Raw genomic sequence first — 27,427 nt, 5'->3', positions numbered from 1 at the left:
CATCATAAACTTTCTAAAAAACCTGACCTCATGTTTTACTATCTAAAATAAGTAAAACTCTTGAACTACTTAGTTACCTAATTTTTATTCTGTGCGCGTAAAAACGGCCAAGTGTGGGTCACACTAGCGTACGGAGGGTTCCGTACCATCTACAATAAATAACTTTTTGTTAATGATGTAACAACAAATTTACGGTTTTCGGATTTTGCCTTTACTTGTGCCATGACAAGACATTACTAGCTACCAAATTTCATGATTCTAGGTTTTGTTAGGTGGTCAGACAGACAAACAGACAACGAAGTGATTTAGGGGTTCTTTTCCCTCCTGAACATACGGAATCTCAGAATCTAACAAAGGTCGAAGCCTCTAAGCTTTTGACCAAGGGGCAAATGTAACATACCTTAGCCGTAGGCCTAAAATGTTATGTTATGTTAATTTACCTATTCTTCAGGTACCCGCTCTACATATCAGGCACTAGAGATGACAGATTCCTCATCCCGCTGGACACGGCGAAGAAGGACACGTTTAGGTACAGGGTGAGACTGCCACCCTACGTCACCTGTACGCAATGCGTCTTACAATGGACCTATTACACTGGTATGAAATTTTTCGTAGTCATATTTTTCGTTCTTTCATGTAGGGACTTACCCTACCTACCTAGGTATTATTATTAACGAATCACAGGGATCAGGGGGCGCAAGACCTTGGCGTGTGGAAATTTCTACAGGAGACTTATGGTAATTGGTAACCGACATAGCTCAACGTGTTAAGGAGCTGAAGTGGCAATGGGCAGTGTACATTAGAGTTCGGTTGCAAGGTGCGACCACCCCCCACTGAGTACAGAATATGAACCACCATAATTAACGCTAGGCCTTTAAAAGTCTACTCTAAGTAGTCTTTCGAGTTTAACGTGTCGTTGTATCGAAATGTTGAAATTCATGCCTGATTTCAGGAAACATGTGGGGCATTTGCTCCAACGGCACAGAGGCGGTCGGATGCGGTCGCTCAGAGACGTTCAGGAACTGCGCTGACGTGAGCATCATCACCAGCACAGGGGGTCTGCCGCCGGCCTTCGCGGGCGACTTCCGTAGGGACAACCCCTTCCTATTGTACTACAGGGACTTCAGGATGCCTCTGAACGTCTACCCGCTCGTTATCAGGTTTGTTATTCACTTCAATTTTGGGCTCCTTCACCTTATAAAAAAACTCGTTAGAGACAGACAGACAACAAAGTGATCCTCGTGCGAGACAGACAGACAGACAACAAAGTGATCCTATAAGGGTTCTTTTTTCCTTTTGACTTATGGAAACCTAAAAACCAGTCAAATGCGAGTTTAGTTCATGATTCTAGGTCAACGGGAAGTGGGAACCAACCCTAAAACTTTTGATTCCCTTGACGGGTCCTAGGGGTCCCTTTTTTTTCTTGAAATACGGAACACTGGATGCAGTTCACACTGAATAACCCCAAACGGACTGCGCAGTCAATCGGCAGTTGTGATGAAGTGTCAACGGCAATAGAACTGCATCCCAACTGCAATTTTGCAGTTTCTTATGATCTGAAGGAGCAGTTAAAGGATTTCTGCCAACACTAGGTGGACTATGCCACTCATTATTACGTGTCATTTAAAATAACCGTACCTACTTGTATAAATATTATTATACTATTTCCTTGCTTGATAAAAGTGCTCAGTATGTTTATTGTAGTAACCGTAAGTGTTATATTGTTGTGCCTTCTGTAAAATATTTATTATTGAGTTGATATTATGCAGATTTTATATTTATATAATACATTCCTACTTACATATATTAATTAATAGTTATGAATGAATAAACTTGACGAAATTGATGATCATAAAGTATTTAAGATCGACGTCAGACAAGACGAGAAAAGCAAATTAAGTAGGTACCTTTATTAGGTATTTCTACTTTATCTTTATTTTGAATCAAAGCAAAGTTTTTACTACCAATAAACTCCTAGAAGTCTGCTCTGATAAGCCACTTGCACTATATGAATCAATAAATAAATCAATAATCTAGGTTCTAGTAAGTTTCTATTCCAATGGATAGATACTTATAAGTGCTGAGTTTAGTATTTAATTATTATGAATTAAGTACGGTAATAAAAATTAAATAATTTTATTGGTTTATCTATATTTTATCATAATAATACTGACTTACCTATTACATAGTATCTACGTACTCTATACTAAATTTTATTAATATCTATTTAATGTAAGAATATTTATCCGCTTACTATTTTCAGAAATAATATGCTCAAAGATATTGAAATGGAGGAATTACGTGTGTTTAGGTAAAATATTATATGCAATTTATATTATATTATTACCTAAAATATATTATATATCTATTAAATATTTGTATTGTTTCTAATGTGCACTGTATAATACATGATTTTCTTTCAGCAACGATATCGATTATGAGACAGAAGCGGACATAGGTCCACTCATCATTAGGTATTTGTTTTGTGTTCTCAGAATGATCGGGTTCTGTCGGATGGTGTGGGAGTGGCATTATTGTTCTTGGATCGGGACTATACGTGTTGTGAATAATCTCTGTCTCTAATACTTATTTAGACCCCTAGAACTAAGTACCCCTTCTAGCACTAAACTTGTCTTTATTGCATCACGCCTTTTATTTTTGGCTGAATAAAATTATTGGTAGGAAGGTACAGTACGTGTCTATGCCAAGATATCCTCGTGGTTAAAACGTCCGTCTGTATTCGGGCATAAAGTTCGATCCCGGGTAGCACCTATAACTTTTCGAAGCTAAGTGCGTTTTAAGCAATTAAATATCGCTTGCTTTAACGGTGAAGGAAAACATTGTGAGGAAACCTGCAAGCCTGAGAGTTCTCCGTATTAATGTTCCCAAGGGTGTGTGAAATTAAAAAAAAAAAAACAAAATATTTTTATTCAATTAAACTTTTACAAGTGCTTTTGAATCGTAAAAATAATCTACCACTGGTTCGGAATGCCGTTCCTACCGAGAAGAACCAGCAAGAAACTCGGCGGTTGCTCTTTTCAATTATTCAATTTACAATAATAAGTGAAGTCTCCTAATCCGCACTTTGCCAGCGTGGTGGACTGTGGCGAAAAGATCCGTCCTCAATAGTGGGTTAATAATGACTGTGATGATGAGGTATTGTATATTTTAGCCAATAATAACATAGTGAAAGGATTTTGATTCCATTCACTGCATTACAATTTGGTGCTAGGAGGGTAAGCAATCCTTTGTATAGAAAATTGTGACTAACATTATTTTTAATCTACTCTTTTCTATCTATGATTGTAAATTTTAGATGCTCGTACGTGTTTGTTGTTAATATTATTTCAATGTGTTGTAAAATATTACCTATCTTCTATATATTATGTACAAAATGTATATAACAATTGTAAATTATGTGTTATGCTGTTATTTATCCGTAGTCACTTGTTTAGAGCTAGCTATTTTCCCGCCATTTTCTTTTTTTTCTTAGCGTTTAGTAATTTAAGTAAGTTATAAGTATCCTTTTTTCCTTTTGAGGTACGGAACGCTAAAAATGCCTACAATTAGGCTAATGGTGTACAGTTAAAGATTCATGTCAAAAACGGGCACTGCAAAAATGACCCTAGCCCAAAATGTGCCACATTGTTACCGTGAATACTCTTGAGTATTCATGCATCGATGTATATGGATTAAAAAAAGCCTTTCACATACAATTCTGTCCGCAAAAATACGCTTGAATCTTACGTCATCGTCATTGACAAAAACAATAGATTTTTGCAAATTCTATTGACTTTTTGAGCGCGTTTTTTATCTTCGAAGGGCCCATCCATATACATCGAAGTATTCATGGTAACATGAATGAAGTAGTCTTGAGTTAATGTTTTTATCTAGGTATAGAAAGAAAGAAAAAACGTTTATTTTTGAAAGCTGTTTATTTTTGAAAGCTGTGCCACACATTACCAGACGCAGATTACCACACATTATCAGTATAGACTAAAGATTGATAGCGGTTTCATCAAATGTTTCCAGGGACCAAGTCTGCGTGCCGACTAATGCCTACCGCGTGATCCCGGGCATGTTGAACTGGTGTCAGACCAACTGTCTGCGGTACCCGCCCAACTGCCCCGAGTCACTGTGCCAATGCCCGTAAGTACTGACTCTACTAGTAGCACATAATAATAAAACAATAACACTAGTAAGTCGTACCTAGGTAACAGCTCTAACAAGTGTAAATAAAACACCCCCGACAAGTGAAGGTTACAGTAACTAGAAAAGAGCTGATAACTTTCAAACGGCTGAACCGATTTTCTTGGATTATAGCTAAGAACACTTGATCAAGCCACCTTTCAAACAAAAAAACTAAATTAAAATCGGTTGATTAGTTTAGGAGCTACGATGCCACAGACAGATACACAGATACACACGTCAAACTTACACCTCTCTTTTTGGGTCGGGGGTTAAAAAGCAGCGACTCGATTGCGGTAGAATGACAGCTACAATGTCACGATCGCAATCACCTCTGATTGGTTGACGCTCGCTCACTATTGGCTACAATGCATTGTTGCAACAAGAATAGCATTTAAGCCAATAACAACAAAATTACAATTGTAATAATGATTGATGCAGGTTTTACAGAATCGAGCTAATCGGCGTATCTTGCTACGAAAATAACGTAGCTTATCCGTCGTAGCTATACTTACCGTCTTCGTCTGATCGTTCGTGATGAGGCAATTTGAGGGAGAGAGGAATGTTGATATTTTTTTTAAAGAATATTAGCCATGCTAATCATGACTAATACTCCCCTTTCCCCACCAATTAAGCGTTAAGCTTGTGGGTGTGGGTACGACAATAGTGCAACGGGTGGGGTTTGAATCGCTGACCTTTCGACCTTTCGGAAGTCAGTCCGCTCCTCAACCGTTGAGCTATCGAGGCTCTGAATATATTTAGAAGAAAATCGCATAGTTAATAATAATTTTAAATGTGTTTGTTGAAAATTAATTTGCAAAAAGTCAATATAATAACAAACGATGACTCGCATTGTTCTCAAATCACGCATGTCGCTCTTGAGTAGGTACAGCTATGTCCCGCCCGTTAAAGTCGGTAACAGCAGCATGCTCTCACCTACCACCATACAGGTAGGTACCTACAGTATTTACCTACGTACCCGGTACCACATTTACCCAGGTACTTTAAAAAGAAGCGCTCGACCTGCTTCTTATACGATGCCTGTGGTCAACCAATCCTTAGTCCGCCACTGGGAATGGGTTTCGGCATTTCGGGCCACCCACTAGACCGAAGCGCTCGGCGTGTGCCCCACTTGGCTTTGGTAAAGAAAGATCTGGGGGTCCCAGTCCCACTAAGCCGAAGCCCTGGGCGTGTGCCCACAAGCCTCTGGTAAAGACTACCTGTGTTTTACTTCCCCTCACAAAACGTTATTTACTTTCCAGGCAAGAGTGCGATGCGGTGGGCGAGCTGGAAGGACGGGAGGGCGCGGACGTGTACTGTCTGGACCAATGCCTCGTGTTCCCGCCACGCTGCCCCAAGAACAGATGCCGCTGCTACTGATTGGACTTAAACATTCTAAAAAAAAAGATTCCGACGAATTGAGGACCTCCCCCTTTTTTCGAAGTCGGTTAAAAATACGCGCAATCTGGACCTATAAAACCAATTATCATAACTACACAGGCCGCTATAAATACACGCCCGCGACTTCGTCCGCGTGTATTTGTTCTCAAAATCCCGTGGGAACTCTTTGATTTTCCGGGATAAAGAACCTATCTTACTCTTCAAGTTTTTAACTATTATCTATCTACCTTGGATGAGTGTTTAATTCACCCAAGCTATATTCCCATGAAAAAAATCAGGTCGCTCCTTGCCGATCGGGTGAGCCAAATGAAAAGCTAACATACGTAACATTATGTAGAAGTTACATTGATTGTCTCTTTTCGCAGCACTGCAAACATTGTGAAAAGGTTGACAGACTGAAATGTATATAGCGAGCACTCTTTGACTTTGCTTAGACCTAAGGTCAGTCTCCTTTTAAATGTGTGTAAATTATGAACAAAGTACGTACGCTCTATAAATTTCAGGCTAAGTCCAGTTATAATATTTTTGTGTACAATAAGGTGCCATAAATTCTATAATACTTTATTCTAATTTTCTTATAATATTCTATTCTATTCTATTCTAAATCGAGCGCGTAGATATACTTGTATTTTTTCACTCTAATTACTTCAATAGGAAAATTAATGATTATTACCGTGTTCACCATACCTAATTTGCCATAAAATATTACTTAAAATAATTTTAGTTTTTGTGAGTTCATTTTTTTTTTCGTTATATTAAAATACAACAAATAATTAATTAATAATGCAATTCCTTAATATCTAGATACTCTAGGTAGGTAGGTTCGTTAGAATCTTACATTTAGCAAATTGAAATTTGTATTAAATTAATGTGATTTATATTTTAATTATCAAACTTACTACTTGGGTAACTACTAATTATTATTAGTTCAATGACTAACTTTGGTTCAATGACTAACAATGTGGTCCTACACATTGCAATTATTATATTTTTTGTAGGAATATTTCATATCAACCCTAACGTAAAATATAATAATAGAAATGGGCATTTTTCCTTAAATTTGTAGAACGCGTTACCATATTCTTCTTTTTTTTTAATTTGATAAAAAAACATTTTCGATGTTCAGATAATATTTTTGTACTTAATGATTTTCAAAACATCGATTTAATGTTTCGTGTACAGCTGTATATATATATTATACTTAATGCTCGTTGTAAATCAATGATTTTTTATATTTCTAGTATGTATTTTAATATACTTAAGTAATTGGTACTGTGTGTACCTAAGGATAAGGATTTTGTACAATAAATATTTTAATAAAAATAAATTTGTTTAATTTTGAACAAGTTAACAAACCTCTAGCTAGGTCTGAGCCTGAAACCTATATCTACCTATAATAGCGACCTTTGATTTTGCTCAGACTTAAGACACTATTAAAACGAGCCAGCTGTATATCGCTCACATAAATCTGTCTCGTTTTAACTAAAACCTAAGCTTGAGCAAAATAAAGAACCAACTTAACGCTATATAGATGCCTTATAATCCTTATGCCTTATCTCTATGCCTTAGATCTCAAATAGCGTCACTTTCATCTATATCTGTTAACTTATTTTTTAACAACATGCGCATGCGCAAAACTGTTTTCACAAGTACTTAGTAGTGATGCAGCCTAAGGTGCGGCGTGCCTGCTTAGAAGATGCCTATTCACTCTTCTTTTGAAGGTCCCAATATTGTAGCTGCGGAAAACCGAAGGTGATTTAAGGACATTTCATATTCTAACATTGTAACATTTTCAATTAAAAATATAAGTTGATAAATATGATCAATTTTTTATTTAGATACAATAACAATACTATAATAATTTAAAATATCAATGTGTGGTTGATAGCATCTTCTTAGTACTTTATGCTGAGCACCCCCACTGGCGATGAAGGCTCTGTAACCAAAGTAATTCAATAATAATAAATAATACTTAGAAACCAAAATGATCTAGGAAATATTAACAGAAAAGCTCTATTTTTTTTATTTCTTAAAAAATAAGTGACATAATGAAGATCAAAGCGCGCTTTTGGGCCTAAAGATTCTTACGATATAATATGGGCCTAACTTTTGTAGAGAATCGTAACGATTTTCTTGCATTATAACATTACAAAGCGGTGTCGTATTCTATGCTCTTATACTGCGTACATGTAACGTCTGACACCTTGCCACGGTACTTTTGAGTCTGGCAATGCTAGACGTGATTTCTAATACTATTCCGAAGAAACTATAAAACTTTATGCTTTGACGTAAAAAAATTTACTTTCACCTTTTTTTACTTCCAAACTTCTCCCAAAGCCACCATGATCGTTCATAGTCGCTGATCGTTCCTCCCTGTTTGGGGCAATACGCAGAGAAACTTTCAGCTTTTATAAAATAACGAAGGTCTAGCATTCACTGGCTCTTAGTCCACTTGTTTTCCTATCCCCAACAGTACATTTTGAAACTGTAGTGTATTGTAGCGGTTACCACATTCGCAAGAAGATGTCGCTTCTAAAACTCAATCAATCAACAACGCTCGAAACACGAACCCCAGCCTGATGACTCACGACCTACGCCTAGATGCCAGCACGGGTAGCTTAATTGGCAACTCAAGTAGAACACGCAACTTTCAATCGCATTGACAGAGCGTTTACCAAATTGCCAACCAAATATATAGAAGTTTCAACGTACTACCGTCGGCCCAGCTGGCGCTACCGAGCACAACACCGCTCGGTTGGGAAATTTCCCTATTGCTACGGTTGAGCACACAGCCACACAGCTCCCGTACAGTATAAAATTTACCTTCGGGATACCAGGCGTCCCCGCAGCGCCTGCACGAGCACTGGTCGGCGGTGGCCACGCTGTGCTTCACCTGCGAGCCGTCCTCACAGCTCAGCAGCACTGGCACCAGGGTGAAGCGCTCCACACGGCAACACTGGCATGCTGGCTCGTACTTCCGGGTCACTGTCAAAAGCATCATTAACACGCTAATCTGGGAATTTACCGTAGGGATTTTGGTTTAGAATAGAATAGAATAGAATAGATTTTTATTCAAATAAACTTTTACAAGTGCTTTTGAATCGTCAAATAATTTACCACTAGTTCGGAATGCCGTTCCTACCGAGAAGAACCAGCACGAAACTCGGCGGTTGCTCTTTTAAATTGTTCAATTTACAATAATATTCAATAATATTAATACAATAATATTCAATAATTAATACAATTATTAATAATATATTTTAGTTTTCACTACTGGATAGTTCAATATTGTAAAAGGTAGGCATAGAAAGCGTATGACAGTTTTGATAAATCCACACCCTAACAGCATCATACAGCTAGAACGCTCACCGGCAAAGACGTGCTGCTAAGCAATCTAGACACTTGAGGAAGCGAATCGCTTCGTACCTACGAGTCTGTGATATTTACTCTTATCTCAAACATAATTCTGAAGAGTGTTAGTATTCTCTGGACGAACTGATGGCTTAAATTGAAGGTGACTACCGTCTCCTGGAGATACCATAAAAAAATCACGCCACTCACTCTACCACATGGTGGCGTGGAAATGAGTTATTTAGCCAAAACGAGTATTGGAGTGGGCTTTGTGGCGCTCGTACGCTGAAACTATTGAGTCTACAAAAAAAGGTGACTACACAAATTGTAGGAAATTGTCTCTAGTTTAATTGTTACATAGCCATTTTTATCGTAAAATGAGTGGGAAAGAAGTTATCGTGAAAAAGCTGTTTTTGGGCGCCATTTTTCCAAGATGGCGGCGCGAGCGGCAAAGGTACGAGGTGGCAAAATAAAAATTCGGAAAGAGCACATCGAAATCTATAAAACCACCAATTTGCATAACCTTCTGAAAACTTTCCATCTCATATTACCAAATTACTGTACTAGTAGGGATTTTGGTTTAGTTTTCACTACTGGATAGTTCAATATTGTAAAAGGTAGACATAGAAAGCGTATGACAGTTTTTCAGCCACACCCTAACAGCATCATACAGCTAGATCGCTCACCGGCAAAGACGTGCTGCTAAGCAATCTAGACACTTGAGGAAGCGAATCGCTTCGTACCTACGAGTCCGTGATATTAATCGGCTCTGAAGGAGTGCAGACCTTTGCGATGGTAAAATTGCGAGGGGGGAAATAGATTGAATATACCTAATTCCTTAGCATTCCTGGTGGACGCAATTTATAATTCCTAAATTGTCTGGCAAACTCTACTGGCAAAGCCGTGCCGCTAAGCGATTTAGCGATCCAGTAGGCTGCCACGTAGAAACCGAGCAGAGTTATAGGCTTAATGAAACTGCCATCCTCCCTCCAAGTTAGCCTACTTGCATCTTAGGTTGCATCATCCCTTACCATCAGGTGAGATAGCAGTCACGGGATAACCTATATCAGAATAGAAATATATTGAACAGTGGATGCACTATGATGTTGGTAGGGTCTACTCACGCATACTGTAGGTGTCTGCAGAAGGACAGGAGCCGCGGCACTCTCTGAAGCCCTCGATCTTCTCCAGGTTCTCACACATGCCGTGCATACCCATCGAGATGGAGAACAGGCCGATTGTGTCCGCCTTTGGTACCGGTTCACATTTTCCTGAAAACATGTCAAAATATATGATAGCTATCAATAATATACCCTCAATTTCCTCATTTTCATAGACCGATGAGAAGACAATCCGACACTACCGGAGAAGACCAATTACTTTTCAACACCGCCAACCTCCTGGAGGTTATCTTACACTGCGCTTACCGGTACACGGTCTCCACTCTAGAACACGCTTACTCCATTGATCGTCGGTTATTGACATGCCCACTGCCACTACAGCTTTCTTGACCTTTGAGTTATGTGGGTCGCTTTTGTTCTTCCGCGAATTTCCTCGTTCCGGATTTTATCCCTGAGAGAGATACCTATCTAACAAAGCTCACTCTATAACGCTCTGAGTGACTTGATTTGTGGATGAGGCCAACAGAACTGTTAGTTCCCCGTTTTTGCTACATATGTCATTACAGATCGACCGCAATATGAATCAGAATAGTTATCGACGATCCAAAGACCTGAAGTTGCTTTCCAACTGCCCAGTCCAGCTGAATTCTTCTGTCAGCTTCATTGTTGATGTTGTAGAATAGAATATAGCTACCTACTTAATGCACATTGTAAGTATTTTAATAAACCTACTACTTGGATATGAAAATATACTTAGATTGGTACTGTAGAAATATTAAACTTACCAGGATAAGAGTCCAGTGATGTGATCGCGCATATCTTGCAGGTAATAATTAAAATTACGTATGTTATGATAGAAAACATAATATTAGCTAGTACGAAACGATATAAAATAAAATACCTGTAGATACCTAAATTCAAATAAGGAATAAAACTAACGTCTTCCTGTGGCAACTGTAATGAATACAAAAGGAATACAATAACGACTCTATTTTATGCCAGGTTATTTATATGGTTATATAAATACCTGTTTTCCTTATAATATTATTTAGCATCCTGGTTAGGATGATAATTATTAAAAGGAAAACAGGTAAAGTTATGTACCTACTTATTTTCATAGTTAATCGAAATGAGGAAAGGGATCGTTACAAATCCCATATTATTATTAATAATTATTAATTAGTGTGTATCCACACCAAACCATACCTACTAAATACAATATTACTACTTTAAGTACCTACCCGTACTATATGCAAAAATATGTCTGTCTACATTTACAATGTTTTCACGGCTCATTCGCTTTTAACCGATTTTGACAAAAGTAAGTAAAGTCGTAATGTAATACTCCCGCGCTATACACGCACCTCACACGTGCCACATGCGTGCAACACACGACCACATACGTGCCACAAACGCGCAATACACGCGCAACTCACGCGCAATAGACGCGACACACGCAAAACGCACCATACACGCCATACATACACGCAATAAACGCCCGATACCCGCACCACACACGGGCAACACACGCACCATACACGCACCACACACACACCATAAACGTGCAACGAGTTCACACACCCACGTTCCGCATGTTCCACTCACACGCCACGCCAGCGTATCACACACGCAATAATGCACTACAAATGCGCAACACACGAACCATACACGCACCACATACGCCCAAAATCCACGCCACACCAGCGTATCACAAACGCGCAATATACGCGTCACACACAGGCCACACACGTGCAACGAACGCGTGGTGCATTCGTTGCACTCACCATACACGTGGCATACGCACCAGACACGAGTAGTCACACACCACACACGTACAAGACACAAAAAAATCATCTTCGCGTCATCACTTGGTTATCAACTCATCCTCACCTCATTCTCATCCTCAACTCAAAACATTAGCAATCAGCATATATTATAGTAGAATGTACGCAGTTATCAAAAATGTGGTTATTGAACGGGAAACCGCCTTGACTTGGTTGACAAACGAGAAACTTGATTGCCACCGGATATGCACCGGACCATCTCCGGACGCATATGTGACGTGTAGACACAGCTTTATACAATATATCTTTGCATTTTGGAATGGCAACATTGATTTTGACATTTCGTTATCAGCCGGTCGATTATTTACGCATACGAAAAAGTAAATAAAATATTAATACAAAAAACATAATGAGTGATCTATTGGACGATGATTTAGAGTTGCGTATCGGTACACTGCAGCTTTCTACGGACAATGTTGCCACGAACGCCGAGGCCCAACGTCCAGGACGAGAGAAAACGTCTGGTAATGCGAGAAGTACCCCAGTCAACGTTCCACCTTCTTCGGTTCTCTCTGGCGCCGATTCCTTGACCTCATCTTCATCTTCCTTTGCTGGTAAATTTATTACGTCTTAAGCTAGCAGCACACATGAAATGTTACTAACAACAACGCTATAGTACTGCATAATTGAGCTGCAATACAGTCGCAGTCTGTTTAGTTTATACTTACACAAATCTAGTTAGATACGTACGCGAAAAATATGTCGTCACACCGGCACTAAAACTAGGTGGAGTCTTTAGATGGACTCACCAGTCCTGTGTCAATCGTTCATTTTCTGCGATTCGGTCGTTCAAGTACTGATTACAGCAACGACTGAGATCTTTTTGGTCGTTCATCAGTCATCAGTCATTTTTTCAGTACTTCGGTACTTCGGTCCAATCAGTCTCTTCGTTCCTCACGAATGTATCGGTATTCGGTACTCAGTCTCAGTCGTCAGTCTCAGTCGTGAATCGGACGATGAGACTCCAAGACGTCTCGATTGCGCACGCTCGTTTCGTATAGTTTCGCGTTTCGTTATAGGTCGTCCGACGACGCGGGTTCAAAATCGCTGCATTATTGTAATATTTTTCCCGATGGTATGCACTGTTATGATGTAATTACCTATCTTTTTAATTGAGCTTTTATTTTTAAACGTGTTTAATCATTATGTTAAGATTTATAGATGCTAAAACCTTATGAATCTCATATATCTACACGTGTTGCCTAAATGAAGTAGGTAGATACCTACGATTCTACAATGAACATAACAACAAGAGTAAATATTGGGAAAATATACCTACCTAGTCCATATCTATATATTACTAGCTGATGCCCGCAGCTTCGCCCGCGTGGATTGGTCAGATCCCCTGCAGCATCAGGATTGAGGAGTTGGACTCCAAATTTTTTATGAAACAATGTCGCAAAGTTCCTCTATCGATTAAAAAAGAAATGACGCAAATCGGTTCAGAAATCTCGGAGATTTCGGTGTACATAGGTAGAAAAACACAACTCCCTTTTTGAAAGTCGGTTAAAAAAGTAGCCTATGTTACTCCCTGGTCAATTCTCTACTTGTCTGTGAAAATCCCGTCAAAATCGATTCAGCCGTTCCCAAGATTAGCCTTTTCAAACAGACAGACAGACAGACAGACAGAAAGACAGACAGACAAAAATTTTAAAAACGTGTGATTCAGTTATAGTATCGTTCAAATAACCATATGACCTTAATATACGGTAGTTATTTCGAAATTACAGACAGACACTCCAATTTTATTTATTAGTAATATAGATTATTTATTAGTAATATAGATTAGTATAGATTACTTACTATTACTATTTTACTATGATCTGTAGACCAATCATTTCTTTCAATATTTTTTAGTTTCATTCTTCGTTCTCGGTGGTTTTCGGTTCGTGGCGACTGGTTGAACCGGATCGGTCAAAAACGACTGATTCGTTCATCAGTACTTTTGCGCGACCTCAGTCAAACGACCGAATCGGTCGTGACTGACACAGGACTAGGACTCACTAGCTCCAACCCCTAGACCTATAATCTCCTTTTAGCAGACCTATTTTGTATCTCAGTGATCATGTATGATTTTATTTTAGTTGCTATTTAAGGAGTCCAACGGATTATATGTAGTGTTATGATATCTGTACAATCCTTATCAGAGATTATTGACTAGATTCAGTCTTCTTGATGTCTTGGTTGATTACCTAATCTGGTACAGAGAATAGATATCTTGCATCCCAGGAAAGGACAAGCATTACTTTTGGTCCGGAAAATCAGGGTTGCTACTAGATTTTTAAAAACCTAAATCCACTTGACAAAGTCCTGGGCATCATCATCTTAATGCAGAGAAATCTTGCATCTTGCATCCTAGATATGGACATAGGCAAATTTTTTATCCCAGATAATTAATGAAAGAGTTTAAACCTAAATTGTCACGTCTAGTACAAATTATTATAAATGTCTCTGCCTAAAAGTAGATTGAAATAGTATGCTCTCTTCACAATTGGGTGACTGGGTGGTGTACTCTGAATCAGTCCAATTTTAAAAACATTACATTATGAGAATATAAATGTCACTTTCAAGGTTATAACTAGAAATATTTTACTGACTGATTAAATTCTTATCAATTTTGTTAACTATTACTGCTTATCTACTAACTGAACCTTTGCCATGGAGTCTAATTGCCTTGTCTAATCAGCTATGTAGTTTTAATTGACATTTTAAACCTTTATCATAATAATACATACATAGTAGTGGCGAAAGGTCCATGTAACCCGATTCCCATCGGCTTCCCTTTAAGAATTGGCATATAATGTACGCACTTACTACTTAGTGACAAATGTAGGGCAAAAGTTCGATTATCAAACCAAACTAACTACTAGGCTACCAAAGTAAATGATACTACCGTACTGTGTACGTTTATTTGACGCCTAAAAATTTATAACAGTGTCAGAGTAAATTATCATCAATAGAAAAAAGCTTCGATAACCCGTAAACATACCGGCTTGCTGCTTAGCATTCCATCTCTTTCATTTCCCTAGGAAGTGAACAAAGTCTGTCTCGCTCTGCGGTGGCCAATATGGAACCACCAATTAAATGTGGCCCCGGAACGAATACAAATTCGCCTCTCTGACAGGTCAGATAAATATGGTTCATAAGCCGATGCAAACCGGCTTATCGTACCTTAAAATTAAATATTTTATTTACACTGCTATTTTAACAGGTACCTGCTACATACTACTTTTCTGTTTTTAAGGGCGATTTAATACAATCGTTTACCTACGTGAAACATACATGCGTGCTTGAATTCAAAGTTTAGTGATTGTTTGATTTTGATAAAATAACAAATTGAGGTTAGCGATTTTAACTAATAAGTGTAAGTTAACGGTAGGTAATTTAGTTTGAGTTTGTTTAGTGTATGTGTTAAACTGAAGACTAAAATTGTTATAGTTTTCAATTCCATATGGGTTAAGGGTGTATTTAACAAAGCAAGCAAGGATGTATATCACAGCTATATTAAAAGACTTTTTTTCAAAGCCACCGAGGTATTCAAAATATTAGTGCTTTTTATATTATTAATGGTAAAATTGGGTCTTTAATCACCATATAAACATCAGTGACGGCGGTGCTGATATTCTGTTAGGTTAGAACTTTTTTTGCTCCGGCTTCCCTTTTTCAGATCTGCACCCTTCGCCACTGATACATAGAGTAATATATTTTTTTAAATCTGTCTCTATCGTTATTTCTTTTAAAGATTACCTCAGTATTTTACTCTCCTCATTAAATTTTTCAAAACTACGAAAGCTGTCCCTAATTTGATATCATTTATTTTGCTAACCAAAACTTGGCAAACTACCGAAAGAACTTTGCCAAAACCTTTGATAAAACTTTTTCGGAAGGCTATTGTAATTAATCTACTTTTGGATTTGTCAATGTAATTTGTAGTGCAAGTTTATGACTAGATAATGCCATCTATGATGTGGTTTAGTAAATTATTTTGTTCAAAACACTTTTTTTTGTAATGTAACCACAAATAGTAGACCTACCTACCTGCCAAATTTCATGGTTCTAGGTCAACAAGAAGTGAACTATAGGTTTTGATTCCCTATTCTTAACAGACATGACAGACAGACATAACGAAGTGATCCTATAAAGGTTCTTTTTTTATTTCGAGGTAAGGAAGCCTAAAAATTAAATAATGTTCTTAACTCCTAGATGCCAGAGCTGATGGAGCAACCAATGCACAGCCAGAAACAGAACAAGAAGCAGTTCAGACAGTATACCCCAGATATGATGTTCCGTTCAACCGAGAGAACATCAAGGACTTCTTTACATTCCGCCGGGGTGTGGTGGAGAACGCCATACAAGAGTGCATTACAGCACTTCTGTTCCCTGAAGATGGGGAGTATTTGGGCTCATGGTTATTGACAGAGTAAGTACTTCTTTAAAACTTCTTCTCAGCACATAGGAACCAAGAATCATTATAGCTATTATAACCTAGATCACAGAAAACTTAATAGTACCTTCCAGCATAAAAAGATGTCATCGCATATATGTTTAAATATATAGTAACTCTTGTTACAACACAATACAGTGCAATTCAGCGCGCTCACAGCCAAAAATGTTATTAATGCTTTGAACGCGTCAACTTTTTTCTCTCTCTCTCCCCCCGCCCCCTCTCTCTCTCTTCCCCTCTGTCTTTCTCACTCTTGCACCAATGCCAAACACTACAAATTTTATTTCTTTAATTAGGTTTGTTTCAATTTCCAGAATCACACTTTGGGATAACGAAAAGGAGAGGATTGTGCTCTTAACGTCACGGCTAGTGATGACCATAAAGTACGACTTCATAGCTATGAAACAGTTGGACTTCAAAAAGACGTACTTAGACGACCTGGACACCATAGTTATAGGGGAATTAGTCTATCCACCATCTTCATTAGTACCGTAAGTAATACTATAACATTTTGTTTTATAACTTCTATACTCTTTATGTTTCAGTGTTGTGCCTCATTACTGAAGATCGTGGCCCCTTCCATTGATCGCATAGTGGTAGGGGTTCAAATCTTTTTGCAATATGACTCAACTAAAGTTTAAAAAAAATCTATTAAGTACAATGTAAAGGATTATTAAAATGATATGAAAACTTGAACTTTCGGCATGGACATAGTCAAATACCTGTAAAATAACATTGGGCTTTTAATTCTGGAAGGCGGAGGAAGCCAATTGTTCAATCTTTAGTATTTAGAGCGTAGGTATTTTCAACTCTGACTCTTTCTAACAAACAATACGTATTATAGACGCCTAAACGGCATCGCGACTGGTGTGACGACGGTGGTCAAAGACTGCGTCATAGACCGCCTGTGCCGGCGGCCCAGCGAGGCGGAGGAAGCCAAATTGTTCGATCCCAAGTATTTTGAGCCTAGGTACTTTCAGTTGCTGTAGACGCTAACGTGATTATGGTTGTTTTTGCCGTAGTAACATAGGTCATGTAGAAGCTGTATGCGCATTGCGATGTTTTTGAAGTAGCATCCGAGTAACATAGGCCAACTATACTTAAGTTTTCCTTAGTTTTCAAAGATAAACATATTGCAGAAACCTTCTTGGGGAAACAGGTAAGGACGAAACTAAAGAAAACTAAAGTATAGTAGTTAGTAGGTACCCAACACGCCAAAGCAGTGAAAAATCGAAGTAACAAAGGTTTTTTTTTAATATTCCAAGCAACTAAAGCACATTGTCATAATAAAATCTAATAATTGTAATTCGTGTGATTGTGTATAAAGTGATAATTGTAATACATTGGAATAAAGGCTTTATTATTATTATTATTATTAAAGCACATTATTAACAGATTCATCACATTATTCCTTCATGATAAGTTTTTATTAAAAGCTAGTGTGCTTCTTGTTGTTAATTATAGGTATTGGCATGAACGATGTAAAGGTGCTAATTCGCTTGTACAAAATCTAAACTAAATTGCCATATCTCAAAAATAAATACAAAGTTCTAATATTAGTACAATCCTTGGGATCGATTGTGGTAAAAAGACAACTTCAGTATGACGATCGCAATCAATTCTGATTGGTTGGCATTGGCACCGATTCTGTTTTCTTTCTCTAAACTAAATTTAGAGTATCTGCGTCTTTTTCTTTTTAACATTGCTAAAAAAGGATGGAACATAAATTTTACATTTAAAGACTCTAAATTTTAGTGCACGCTACAAATTTAAACAATAGGCTCGCGACTTGAAGCTAAAGTCACGAGGTTTGACAGCTCTAAATTAAATTTAAAACTGTCAAACTATGTCTGTCCTTTTCATATAACATTAGTAAGAAGAGGATGTGAATACTCTAATATTTAGTGCTCAGAATCAGTACCATTGTCCCGCTATTGGGTATTACAATGCATTGTTGCAGCAAGAATACCATAAATTCAGCCAATTTCAGCAATTCAGATTGTAGCAATGCATTTTTTCCGAGGATTGTGACGGTACTATCTTTAGACCTGCAAAATCAGTTTAGAGTTTGTGTATGAATTAGCATTCTTATGCAGCACAATAATTTAGAAGCAGTAAGTTAGATTAGAACATTAGAAGATTAACAGCTTACAAGGCAGCTTATAGAAATCAACAATGAAATAACAATGCATGCTGATTTCATATGATTTTGATAAGTTTTGATTTTCTCTTGATGTAATCAATTTGTTTTCAATTTAGTAAAATTAAATAGTGAGATAGTGCTGGTTGCCAGTTCACAGTCGACATGTTACAATAAAAAACTTAACAGACATGACAGACGGACAGACAGATAGACAGACAGACAACGAAGTGATCTTATAAGGGTTCCTTTTTTCATTTTGAGGTACAGAACCCTATAAAGGTGAAGTATTAAATTAATCTACATTGGTTAAAGGGAGCGCAACCTTCGCGGAGTTCGTCTGATGTGGAACAAGGGCGAGGCGCTGCCGCTCAAGACAGTCTGGAACCCCTTCAGCCAGGACGTTCCTTTCATTACCTTCGCGTCGCATCCGATATATTGGCATAAAGGTAAATCACACTTCACACTAATATTATAAAGGCGAAAGTGTGTGTGTATGTATGTTTGTTACTCCTCTACGGAAAAAAAAAACTAGACGGATTTGGCTGAAATTTTGAATGAAGATAGATAATATCTTGGATGAGCACAAAGGCTACTTTATATCCCGAAAAATCAAAGAGTACCCACGGGATTTCGAAAAACCAAATCCACGCATCACGGCATCAGCTCGTCTGTGTATATTATTACTTTTACACATGATTTCCATCGCGACGGGCGGTCGATATCCTACCCCTTGTGACTAAGTCGTGCCGCCAAGCGATTGAGCGTTCTGATACGATGCCGTGTAGTAACCAAAGGGGTATGGGTTTAATAAAAACTGCCATACCCCTTCCAGGTTAGCCCGCTTCCTTCGAGATTGCAGTCAAAGGCTCACATGTGTCTGAATAAAAATAAAAATAAAAATCAAGATTTCACAAGGGACACATTTATAATTTTTTATAAGTGCTTTATTTTACACCATTTGCATTGGTGAATAGACATAATTTTCTTTCTTATTTTTTCTTTCCATATTTCAGTTTATTATATATTTTTCATATTTCAGTTTATTATATATAGTTTATTTTAATTGGTAAAACCCTCTCTTAACTTATGTAAATCTATTTGGGAGCCTAAAATTTTTAATCATAAAAAATCGTCGTTGCTTTATGCTGCATAGTCTTTTAGTTAGATAACAGAATTTTTCAGATAAAAAAATTTCATGTAATAACTTCTAAATCTAAATTAATATAGATTATAAGAGTTTATAGTAGGGTTCAACCTGTTATAAGCTATCGAGCCGTTATTGAATACTTTTAGAGCATTATAGCACTATTGGACGTTTATGAATAATGTTTTTGAGAACTTTGCTTATAATTGCTAATGATTAAGCTTCTACTTTTTATGAATAAGACTGTAATAATTTTACAGATGGCGGCGTTGACGAAAGATCAACGTACGACATGGAGATATTTGCTCAAAAATTACAAAGGGCCGTAGAAACGGCCGCTTCCGCGTGTTGCATACACCACTCCCCTATAGTCATACAGAGCTACGTGGGTATCACTTCGCTACTGCATAACAAGACTAGCATGGGATTCTTCAAGGTCAGAGGGAAGTTTAGTTTCTAATCTGTAATTGATATGATTTTACTGTCACAGATAATATTGATGAAGATTGATTACATTGTCGCCATATTTTCTAAACAAAATCGGTATACTCCGAATGTTGTATACACAACTCTCCCATAATCATAGAGACCTATGCTGGTATCACCTCACTACTGCATAACAAGACTAGCATGGGATTCTTCAAGGTCAGAGGGAAGTTTAGTTTCTAATATGTACATAGGAAATCGATATGATTTTACTGTCCCAGATAATATTGATGAAGATTGATTACATTGTCGCCATATTTTCTAAACAAAATCGGTATGATCCGAATGTTGTATACACCACTCTCCCATAATCATACAGACCTATGCTGGTATCACCTCACTACTACATAGCAACTAGTATGGGACTATATTTAGCATGGGATTCATCAAGGTCAGAGGAAAGTTTAGTATTTATGGAGATTGATATGATTTTACTGTCGCAGATGAAAATTAGAATTGATTAAATTGTCGCCATCTTTTTTAAAAAAAAAAAATCGGTATCATCAGAATGTTGCATACACCACTCCCCCATATTTATACTGAGCTATGTCTGTCTCCCTTCATTGGCATACTTTATGCTACTGCATAACTCCTATTTTTGATGTCTGATGAAGATTGATTAAATTGTCGCCATATTTTCTTAATAAAATCTGAGTGTCATGTTACTTCCTCTTCGCGGTTCCTTAACAAGACTAGGCTTCTTCAAGGTCAGATGGAGATTAAGTTTCTAATCTGAACATACATATGTATGAAAATTGATGTGAAACCTGATGTTGAATGTCTTGTGGCGATTGATTTAAATGTTTTTAGCCTGCACATGCAAATAAGAAGAGAATTCTATCAGTCTTAATTTAGCCCACTTCTGATGTTGATGTCTGATGAAGATTGATTAAATTGTCGCCATCTGTTTAAAATAAAAGTCGAGTCGGAGTGAAGTCGGTCTTCGTAATATACGAAGACTTTAATAGCGTTTACAATTTGACATTATAGTTAGATATATGAATAATTTTTAGGCTAGGTAAACAAACGTGTAATGGGAATAAATTAATAATTTAAGGATTTTCTTCCCTTTTTCCAGTTATTAATTAACTTTCAATCTTGTTGTTATAATGCATTTATTTATAACGTTACGGGCTACGGCTTCCTATAAGTAGTCGTTCGCCGCGAATTGAGACCACGGTTGTATGAGTTTGGGCCACTTGTTTTGTACCTTGTAAGTGGTCCAAGATTCACACAAATTATTAATTTCGAATTTTTGATGTTAGCGCTATCTAAAGATTTTAATAATTGATAATAATAACTTTATTTGTACCAGAAAATTGTAACAATAAAAATAAAAAGAAAGAAAAAGTGGACAGGGGAGCACTTATCTCTATAAGAGATCTCTACCAGTGATTTTAGGTTTATTTTGTGGTTGAACGACATAATAAGGTAAATAACGGGACGTAAGTACTATATACAATTAATTCTATGAATATTTCATCTCCTTCCGGGAATTCCGGGACTTTCTGCTCGTGGCAGTTCCAACCTTCACCTTTCGTAGCACTAAAATTCCTTCGTAACCGCGACCCATGCAAATCCTATTATAAAATCATGGTATCGTGGTACATATACCTGACCTTAAATTAATTATTAGCGCCATCTATCAAAATTTTGGCGAAAGTTTTACAGTGAAAAATCAGGCAGGGAAAATGTTCTTGAATGTTAGTGTTTGTTCGGCTTTTGGCCATCATTTTTATATTGATTGAGATTTTGAAGTGATCAGGAGCTTTAATTAACTGTGAAATTAATTTTCGTGTTAAAAATAGAGACAGATAATCACATCCTCTCTACAGTTTTATTCACAGAAACCAAAATAAGTGTAGATGTGTTAAAGAAGGGTAAGATTGTGGTCGAGCTGACGGGTCTCATCATAGCGTGTTATTGTAAAAATAGACTTATTCGCATAGCGTTACAGTTTATTTTTACACTGCTAGTGTTTAATCGACTTATTGTTGTTTTGTTCGGAAGAGTTGCTCAAAATCGGCGATACGCAGTCCAGTATCACCGATACCTTTCCGGGGCATTGAGGGAACCAGGGAGCATTATGTTTAATCGGCTCCTTGTTCATAAAGAACATTGATTTATTTGATTAGAAACAACAGATTCTATTTCTATTTACTAATATTTCTAATTCTGTGGTTGTTTTATAAGTATGTATAGGATATTAATAAAATTATTAATTATGTTCACAAATATTTTTAGGTTAGTATTTAGTACCTACCTGGTGTTGGTCGTTTCGATTATTTAATAAGAACTAAAATGGTGTTGTTTATTTTGTGATAATTATAAGCTTTAGAGAGCAGTCATTAAGTAATTATATTAATACTATAAGAGATGTCAACGTCAAACTCAATTTACATTAACTCTTAAGTCGTTTTACAAACACCTGACACTATAAAATTTTCACCAAAGTAAGAATGTGATCTAACTACACTGGTGCGCTTTGTACTTGCATAGAGGTATGCGTCATGTAAGCTGCCAAAACATGCAATGCACATACGCATAAGTGTCCACGCATAGAATCAGTTAACATATATTAAAGTTATGCGTGTTGCGTGTACATCACAAACGAGGTAGAGGGGATACAAGAAAATGCGTGCGTTATTGCGTGCACCAGAAAGTTTGAAGCATGCGTTACTGCACGCGAATATGAGGTATAGCTGTTGCTCTATTTCATGATGACCGCTCAGCCTTGGTTGTACAGATAAGCATTAACGAGACTGAGCGCCACGCACACTATAACGATGTGTACGTGTGCACTCACACAAATATATCCAAATGGTCTTCGTGAAATAGAACAGCTATAATATGCACACAGGCATATTTCTGAGTAGTTAGCGCAAGCGCCTATTTGGATTGAAACCAATGTCAAATATAAAATGATTTTGACCTTTCCAGCTCCTGTATTATATCTAAATGTTACAGTTAAACCTATTTTTTACAAATACATTCATAGGGGTATGCCAGTCTTGCGTAGAGCCCGGGTGATCAGATTTCGTTCTGGACTACTTCATTTAATTGTGGTTCTTATTAGCTAAAATGGGTTTTAGCTAATATACACATTTATTTTGTACCAATGGAAATTGTTAGCATATAGCTAGTTATTGAATTAAACTATTTAAATTGTTGTCTAAATTCGCATAATTATATATTGTTGTTGTTATGAAAATATTATATTAGTGAATATATGTTTTATATTATATCTATTCTTAGCAAATAATGCTCATTAAAATAATAATTCGTTGAAATGTTCTCAAACGTAATAGATATAGTATTAGTACACAGACTTAAAAATGAGATGGACGGAGCTCTTGCGAAAAAAACATACGTACCTATAAATAAAAGTAAAAATATTTTAGCACGCGTGCGTGTTTGTGTGTGCGTCTTTAACATGGCGTTACATCGTGCAAGCGTTTATATGTTAGGGGCTTCTGCAGGCCTATTTCGTATCTCAGTGGCTATATAATCTAATTGTACGTGAAGTGTCCAACAAAATAACAGTCGAAATCCTAATTTATTGTTGTTAGCAACCATTCGGTTACCATCACGAGCACTGTATCCCTGCGGTTGGCTCCGCCCACGGGTAGGTATAGTATGGACACCGTAACTCAGTTATAAGATGATTTTAGTAAATTACCTAGCCACTGAAATACAGAATAAGGCTGGGACCTGATTCAATTATAGGCTTCCCGTTTCCCGTCTATCTTATTTGCTTAGTCTGTGTTATCCGACAAGTAATTTTAGTCTGCGTTCAGCATAATATTAATATAAGATTCTTTAAAAAGAAGATAATAAAATGGTCATTATTAATTATAAAGGTGTCTTCATTATAAAATAGGATATCGTAGCTTTTGCATTGAATGTGTTATTTTAGTTCGTTAAGTTTTAGGATGCGTTATTATGCTGATATTAAATAAATACTTATATAAATAACATCAGTACATGTAGTTACCACTACCGGCAAAGCCGTACCGCTATGTGATTATAATCAAGTTTATTTATAAAATAACTAGGGAATGCCCGCGGCTTCGCCCGCGTGGATTTCGGTTTTTTTTTAAATCCCGTAGGAACTCTTCGATTTTCCAGGATAAAAAGTAGCCTATGTCCTTCCCCGGGATGAATCCCAAATCTGTACCTTTCATTAAAATCGGTCCAGCGGTTGGGCCGTGAAAACGTAGCAGACAGACAAACAGATAGACAGACAGACAGACAGACACACTTTCGCATTTATAATATTAGTATGGATATTCCACTTTGTGCATTTGTTTTTTGGCATCAATGGTCCCAGGTGCATTTCTATCTTAGGCTTTATCATCATTTAACTTTGGATGATATATGTAATTTGATATGATCAATTCTTTGTTTAGATATACTGATACTCAATGATACTTCATGTATCTTTTTTTTCTCTCTCGTCTGGCTTTACAAAGATTAGCCAATGTCAAGTTTGTAGTTATTTGTAACAAGTTAGTTAAACTATACAAGTATGGTCCCAGTCTGTGCCGGCGCTCGCCGACATACGCACGGCAGCCCCTTAGAGCGCTTTCCAGTCAGTTTTAACAAAAAAAAAAACACTTCAAAAAGGCAGAGCACGCCCGCCAGCTAACACCAACACAGACGAAGTCCCTTCATGTATCTGAACAATAAGAAATTATTTTGCTGTCGTTTTTGTCAACCGATCGACGTCCATTGTTGGGCATAGGTTTCTTGTAGAGGCTTCCACACGCCGCAGTCTTGCACTGAATCCTGCGACTCCCTTTTTCATAGCTGGGGAATGCGTTTACGCAATTCCCCCCTTTTCCTTTTGGGGGAGTTTCAATCCCGGAGAAACCTTATCTAGACCCCGAAAATTCTAATTTCATTTTTGTCCCTCTCCCCTTCGAAATAAATTTTTGGCTAAGGCCATTTTTGGTTCAATGACAATTTCTTTCGAAAAAATTTAAGGAGATACAAGAGTTAAAGTTGGTCGAAAATACCCTGTTTGAAATTACTGTCATTTCCTGCGTGTGTAGGGTCATCGTTAAAACCCCCGAACGGTTTTTTGATAACGGGTATATCCTATTGGGTTTTCGCTAGTTTTGACGTAATAAAGTTCATGACGTGAGAACTTTACTACGAACTGAGCAGTTCAGTAGGTATTCAGTTAACTCATCTATGATTGTAATATACTTCCGTTGATTTAACCGTCGCTCGTTGGTAACATACATGGAACTGGGGTTACCGATTCGAACAATATAGGTAAATAATGTTTGATGATTTTGAATGACCTTATAATAACGTAAACGTTCACCTGAGCGAATTTTGGCCACGGTAGCCAACTCAACAAATATAAGCTATTTAACTATGCAGGAGATATTATAGAGCCCAGGTGTGTGCAAACACATAACAGACTAAGTATAATAATAGGTAGGCTCACAGTGATTATCAGACATAACTTGTTTATTAGTTATTTATCGAATCCTCAGAGTACCTAATTGAAAACTGCTTGTGATACTGCGGCTAAATGTTTTGTATAGATATCTCTAAACTAAACCAAGATGGCAAGTCTAAAATTATTGCGATCTCTTTCATAATGCTCCCTGTGGAAAAGGATAGCACTAGATTTACGTCTGTCAAATTAGTTTAGAGATTTTGTATAACATAACTAGCCAAGCTGCCAAAGCATTTTGCGTACATTGCGATAAAAGATAATAAAGTTTAAGAAATGTAAGGAAATTGTTAAATACGGTTAATTTTTAGCCTATTCTATTTTTTCTGAGTACTTCTGCATTATGATTTGTTTAATAATAATTGATATGTAAAAAAATATTGTAACTAATGCATTTATGTTTTTCCATGAATTAACGATTTTTATAATCTATACATGGAAATATTGTAAATTGTCTTCCCTTGTCTTTTGTTATCATAATGTTCACTGAATTGAACTAGTATTTTTTAATACGTAAGTATTAGTATTTTTCAGTTAAAATAATGAAAAAATGGCGTTGTAACTTTTAATTGGTTTTCATCTATTAAAGAACCATTAGGGCTTATTAAACGTACACTACCTGCAGTACATACTTAAACAAAATATGTACATCCATTTTTTTAAAGTTATAAGTAGTTTAGACCAACTTTTTTAGGTTGTGTGATTTTTTTTATTTAAGGAATTGAGGCCTATCAAATCACTTAAAGGCCTATTTTATTGCTAAAATAGAATTTATAAAATTTTATGTATAAGTATCGTTTCATTGAGACAGCTCGTGAGATAGGACCCAGCCCCTCGATTGAATAATGACAGCTACAGTGATGATCGCAATCACCTCCGATTGGCCAACACTCGCTCACTATTGGCTAAAATGCATTGTTGCAACAAGAATAACTTAAATTCAACCAATCACAACAATCGTAATAATGATGATTAATTGCTTGAGGGTGACAGGTGTCGTAAAAATCAAAAATTTCAACATTGCTGCAACTCTCTCACAACCTGTATCCTATTCTACGAACCATCTCAGTCAAATGGTACACCTATGAATACACATTCGGGCTAATTCTGTTATACAATTATCTCTTAATTAGATTGATTTAAATATATTTTAGTGTTTGAACTATCGTGAGTAATATTCATTATAAAATACTGACGTCTGACGATTGAATTCACGTATTAGGGCGGTTACGTAGTCATCCGATCCGAGTCCGTGAAAATACGTTCCGACCATAGAACTATTTGTAGGGCAGCTTACGCATTAGATCCGACTTCCGTCATCTGATATCTCTCCGTCATCGGTCATCCGCGACAATATCTCGGATGTGCCTCGGATTAAAATTGGCATATGACGTACTCGTAGATATGTCAAAGATGTCCACTGAATAGAGGTAGCTTGGATTTGGATCAGAGATTGGATTAGTGCGTAAGCAATATCCGAAGTCGGTCCGAGTTTTTATATCCGTATTTTCCCGGATTCGGACCGGATTAGTGTGTAATCGCTCAGTCGGAATATGGCCGACTACTTTCGAACCCGTCCGGGTCCTTTTTGAGAAGTCTAAATCTGGTGCTATCCTATTCTAAAAGTTACGTGAAAAGGATAGCAATATATTTAGACCTGCCATTTTAATTTGGTTTAGAGATTGTGTAAAACAGAATTATCCAGAATGAGCTAGAATTAGAATTTATAATATACTAATGTTTGTTAAAGATTGCTTTGTATTTCATCTTTTTGTCTTCTTTAAACCATTTAGCCAATTATAAAAAAAAAAATATAATAAAATAAATGAACGAAA

At 37.0% G+C, this 27,427-nt stretch overlaps 3 protein-coding genes and 1 long non-coding RNA gene across 13 annotated transcripts in view; 2 read left to right on the top strand and 2 right to left on the bottom strand.

The window, feature by feature from the left end:
• Positions 1–6,829, top strand: part of LOC123881244 — a 77,172-nt gene extending 70,343 nt beyond the window's left edge. For 3 of the 5 annotated variants that reach the window (XM_045929952.1, XM_045929953.1, XM_045929956.1), the window contains 6 exons: positions 452–597; positions 953–1,160; positions 2,264–2,311; positions 2,424–2,474; positions 4,033–4,149; positions 5,451–6,829. In XM_045929952.1, coding sequence (XP_045785908.1) covers positions 452–597; positions 953–1,160; positions 2,264–2,311; positions 2,424–2,474; positions 4,033–4,149; positions 5,451–5,568 — 688 coding nt within the window. In that variant the 3' untranslated portion in view covers positions 5,569–6,829. The remainder of the gene's footprint in view (positions 1–451; positions 598–952; positions 1,161–2,263; positions 2,312–2,423; positions 2,475–4,032; positions 4,150–5,450) is intronic. The other 2 variants (XM_045929954.1, XM_045929955.1) reach the window with 2 other exon arrangements.
• LOC123881259 lies at positions 1,822–27,427 on the bottom strand. The gene is made up of 3 exons (XR_006799442.1): positions 25,980–27,427; positions 4,796–4,800; positions 1,822–1,832 (listed from the first exon to the last, which is right to left on the bottom strand). It is a non-coding gene; the product is annotated as an uncharacterized LOC123881259 (long non-coding RNA).
• On the bottom strand, positions 7,403–11,367 carry LOC123881255 (intestinal mucin-like protein). 2 transcript variants are annotated; one of them, XM_045929972.1, is made up of 5 exons: positions 11,303–11,367; positions 10,847–11,015; positions 10,065–10,211; positions 8,413–8,574; positions 7,403–7,525 (listed from the first exon to the last, which is right to left on the bottom strand). In XM_045929972.1, exons 2-5 carry the CDS (start codon positions 10,923–10,925, stop codon positions 7,485–7,487), a joined length of 429 nt encoding a protein of 142 aa, XP_045785928.1. In that variant the 5' UTR covers positions 10,926–11,015; positions 11,303–11,367; the 3' UTR covers positions 7,403–7,484. The 2 variants fall into 2 exon arrangements, with proteins under 2 accessions (XP_045785928.1, XP_045785929.1); XM_045929973.1 differs by lacking the exons at positions 10,847–11,015; positions 11,303–11,367 and adding an exon at positions 10,368–10,728.
• Positions 12,032–23,975, top strand: LOC123881247 (tumor protein p63-regulated gene 1-like protein). Of its 5 annotated transcripts, none has more exons than XM_045929960.1 (7): positions 12,032–12,459; positions 16,109–16,325; positions 16,664–16,840; positions 17,194–17,319; positions 18,805–18,938; positions 19,897–20,097; positions 20,307–23,975. In XM_045929960.1, the coding sequence occupies exons 1-6, from the start codon at positions 12,255–12,257 to the stop codon at positions 20,094–20,096; spliced, it is 1,059 nt and encodes a 352-aa protein (XP_045785916.1). In that variant the 5' UTR covers positions 12,032–12,254; the 3' UTR covers position 20,097; positions 20,307–23,975. The 5 variants fall into 5 exon arrangements, with proteins under 5 accessions (XP_045785916.1, XP_045785917.1, XP_045785918.1 ...); XM_045929961.1 differs by having other exon boundaries at positions 19,897–20,119; positions 21,043–23,975; XM_045929962.1 differs by having other exon boundaries at positions 17,194–17,292; positions 19,897–23,975.

Source organism: Maniola jurtina, chromosome 3 (assembly GCF_905333055.1).
Source record: "Maniola jurtina chromosome 3, ilManJurt1.1, whole genome shotgun sequence".
Lineage (NCBI taxonomy): Eukaryota > Metazoa > Arthropoda > Insecta > Lepidoptera > Nymphalidae > Maniola > Maniola jurtina.
This window is presented reverse-complemented; position numbering and strand designations above follow the sequence as displayed.

What these genes read in the sequence shown, in the direction of transcription:
- LOC123881255 (XM_045929972.1), bottom strand. Translation starts at nt 10,925, where the DNA reads ATGTTTTCTATCATAACATACGTAATTTTAATTATTACCTGCAAGATA. An exon ending in ATCACTGGACTCTTATCCTG is followed by an intron (nt 10,212 to 10,846) that starts GTAAGTTTAATA and finishes ACATGTTTTCAG; the next exon opens with GAAAATGTGAACCGGTACCA. An exon ending in TGCAGACACCTACAGTATGC is followed by an intron (nt 8,575 to 10,064) that starts GTGAGTAGACCC and finishes TGCTTTTGACAG; the next exon opens with TGACCCGGAAGTACGAGCCA.
- LOC123881247 (XM_045929960.1), top strand. Translation starts at nt 12,255, where the DNA reads ATGAGTGATCTATTGGACGATGATTTAGAGTTGCGTATCGGTACACTG. An exon ending in ATCTTCATCTTCCTTTGCTG is followed by an intron (nt 12,460 to 16,108) that starts GTAAATTTATTA and finishes CTTAACTCCTAG; the next exon opens with ATGCCAGAGCTGATGGAGCA. An exon ending in CCACCATCTTCATTAGTACC is followed by an intron (nt 16,841 to 17,193) that starts GTAAGTAATACT and finishes TACGTATTATAG; the next exon opens with ACGCCTAAACGGCATCGCGA.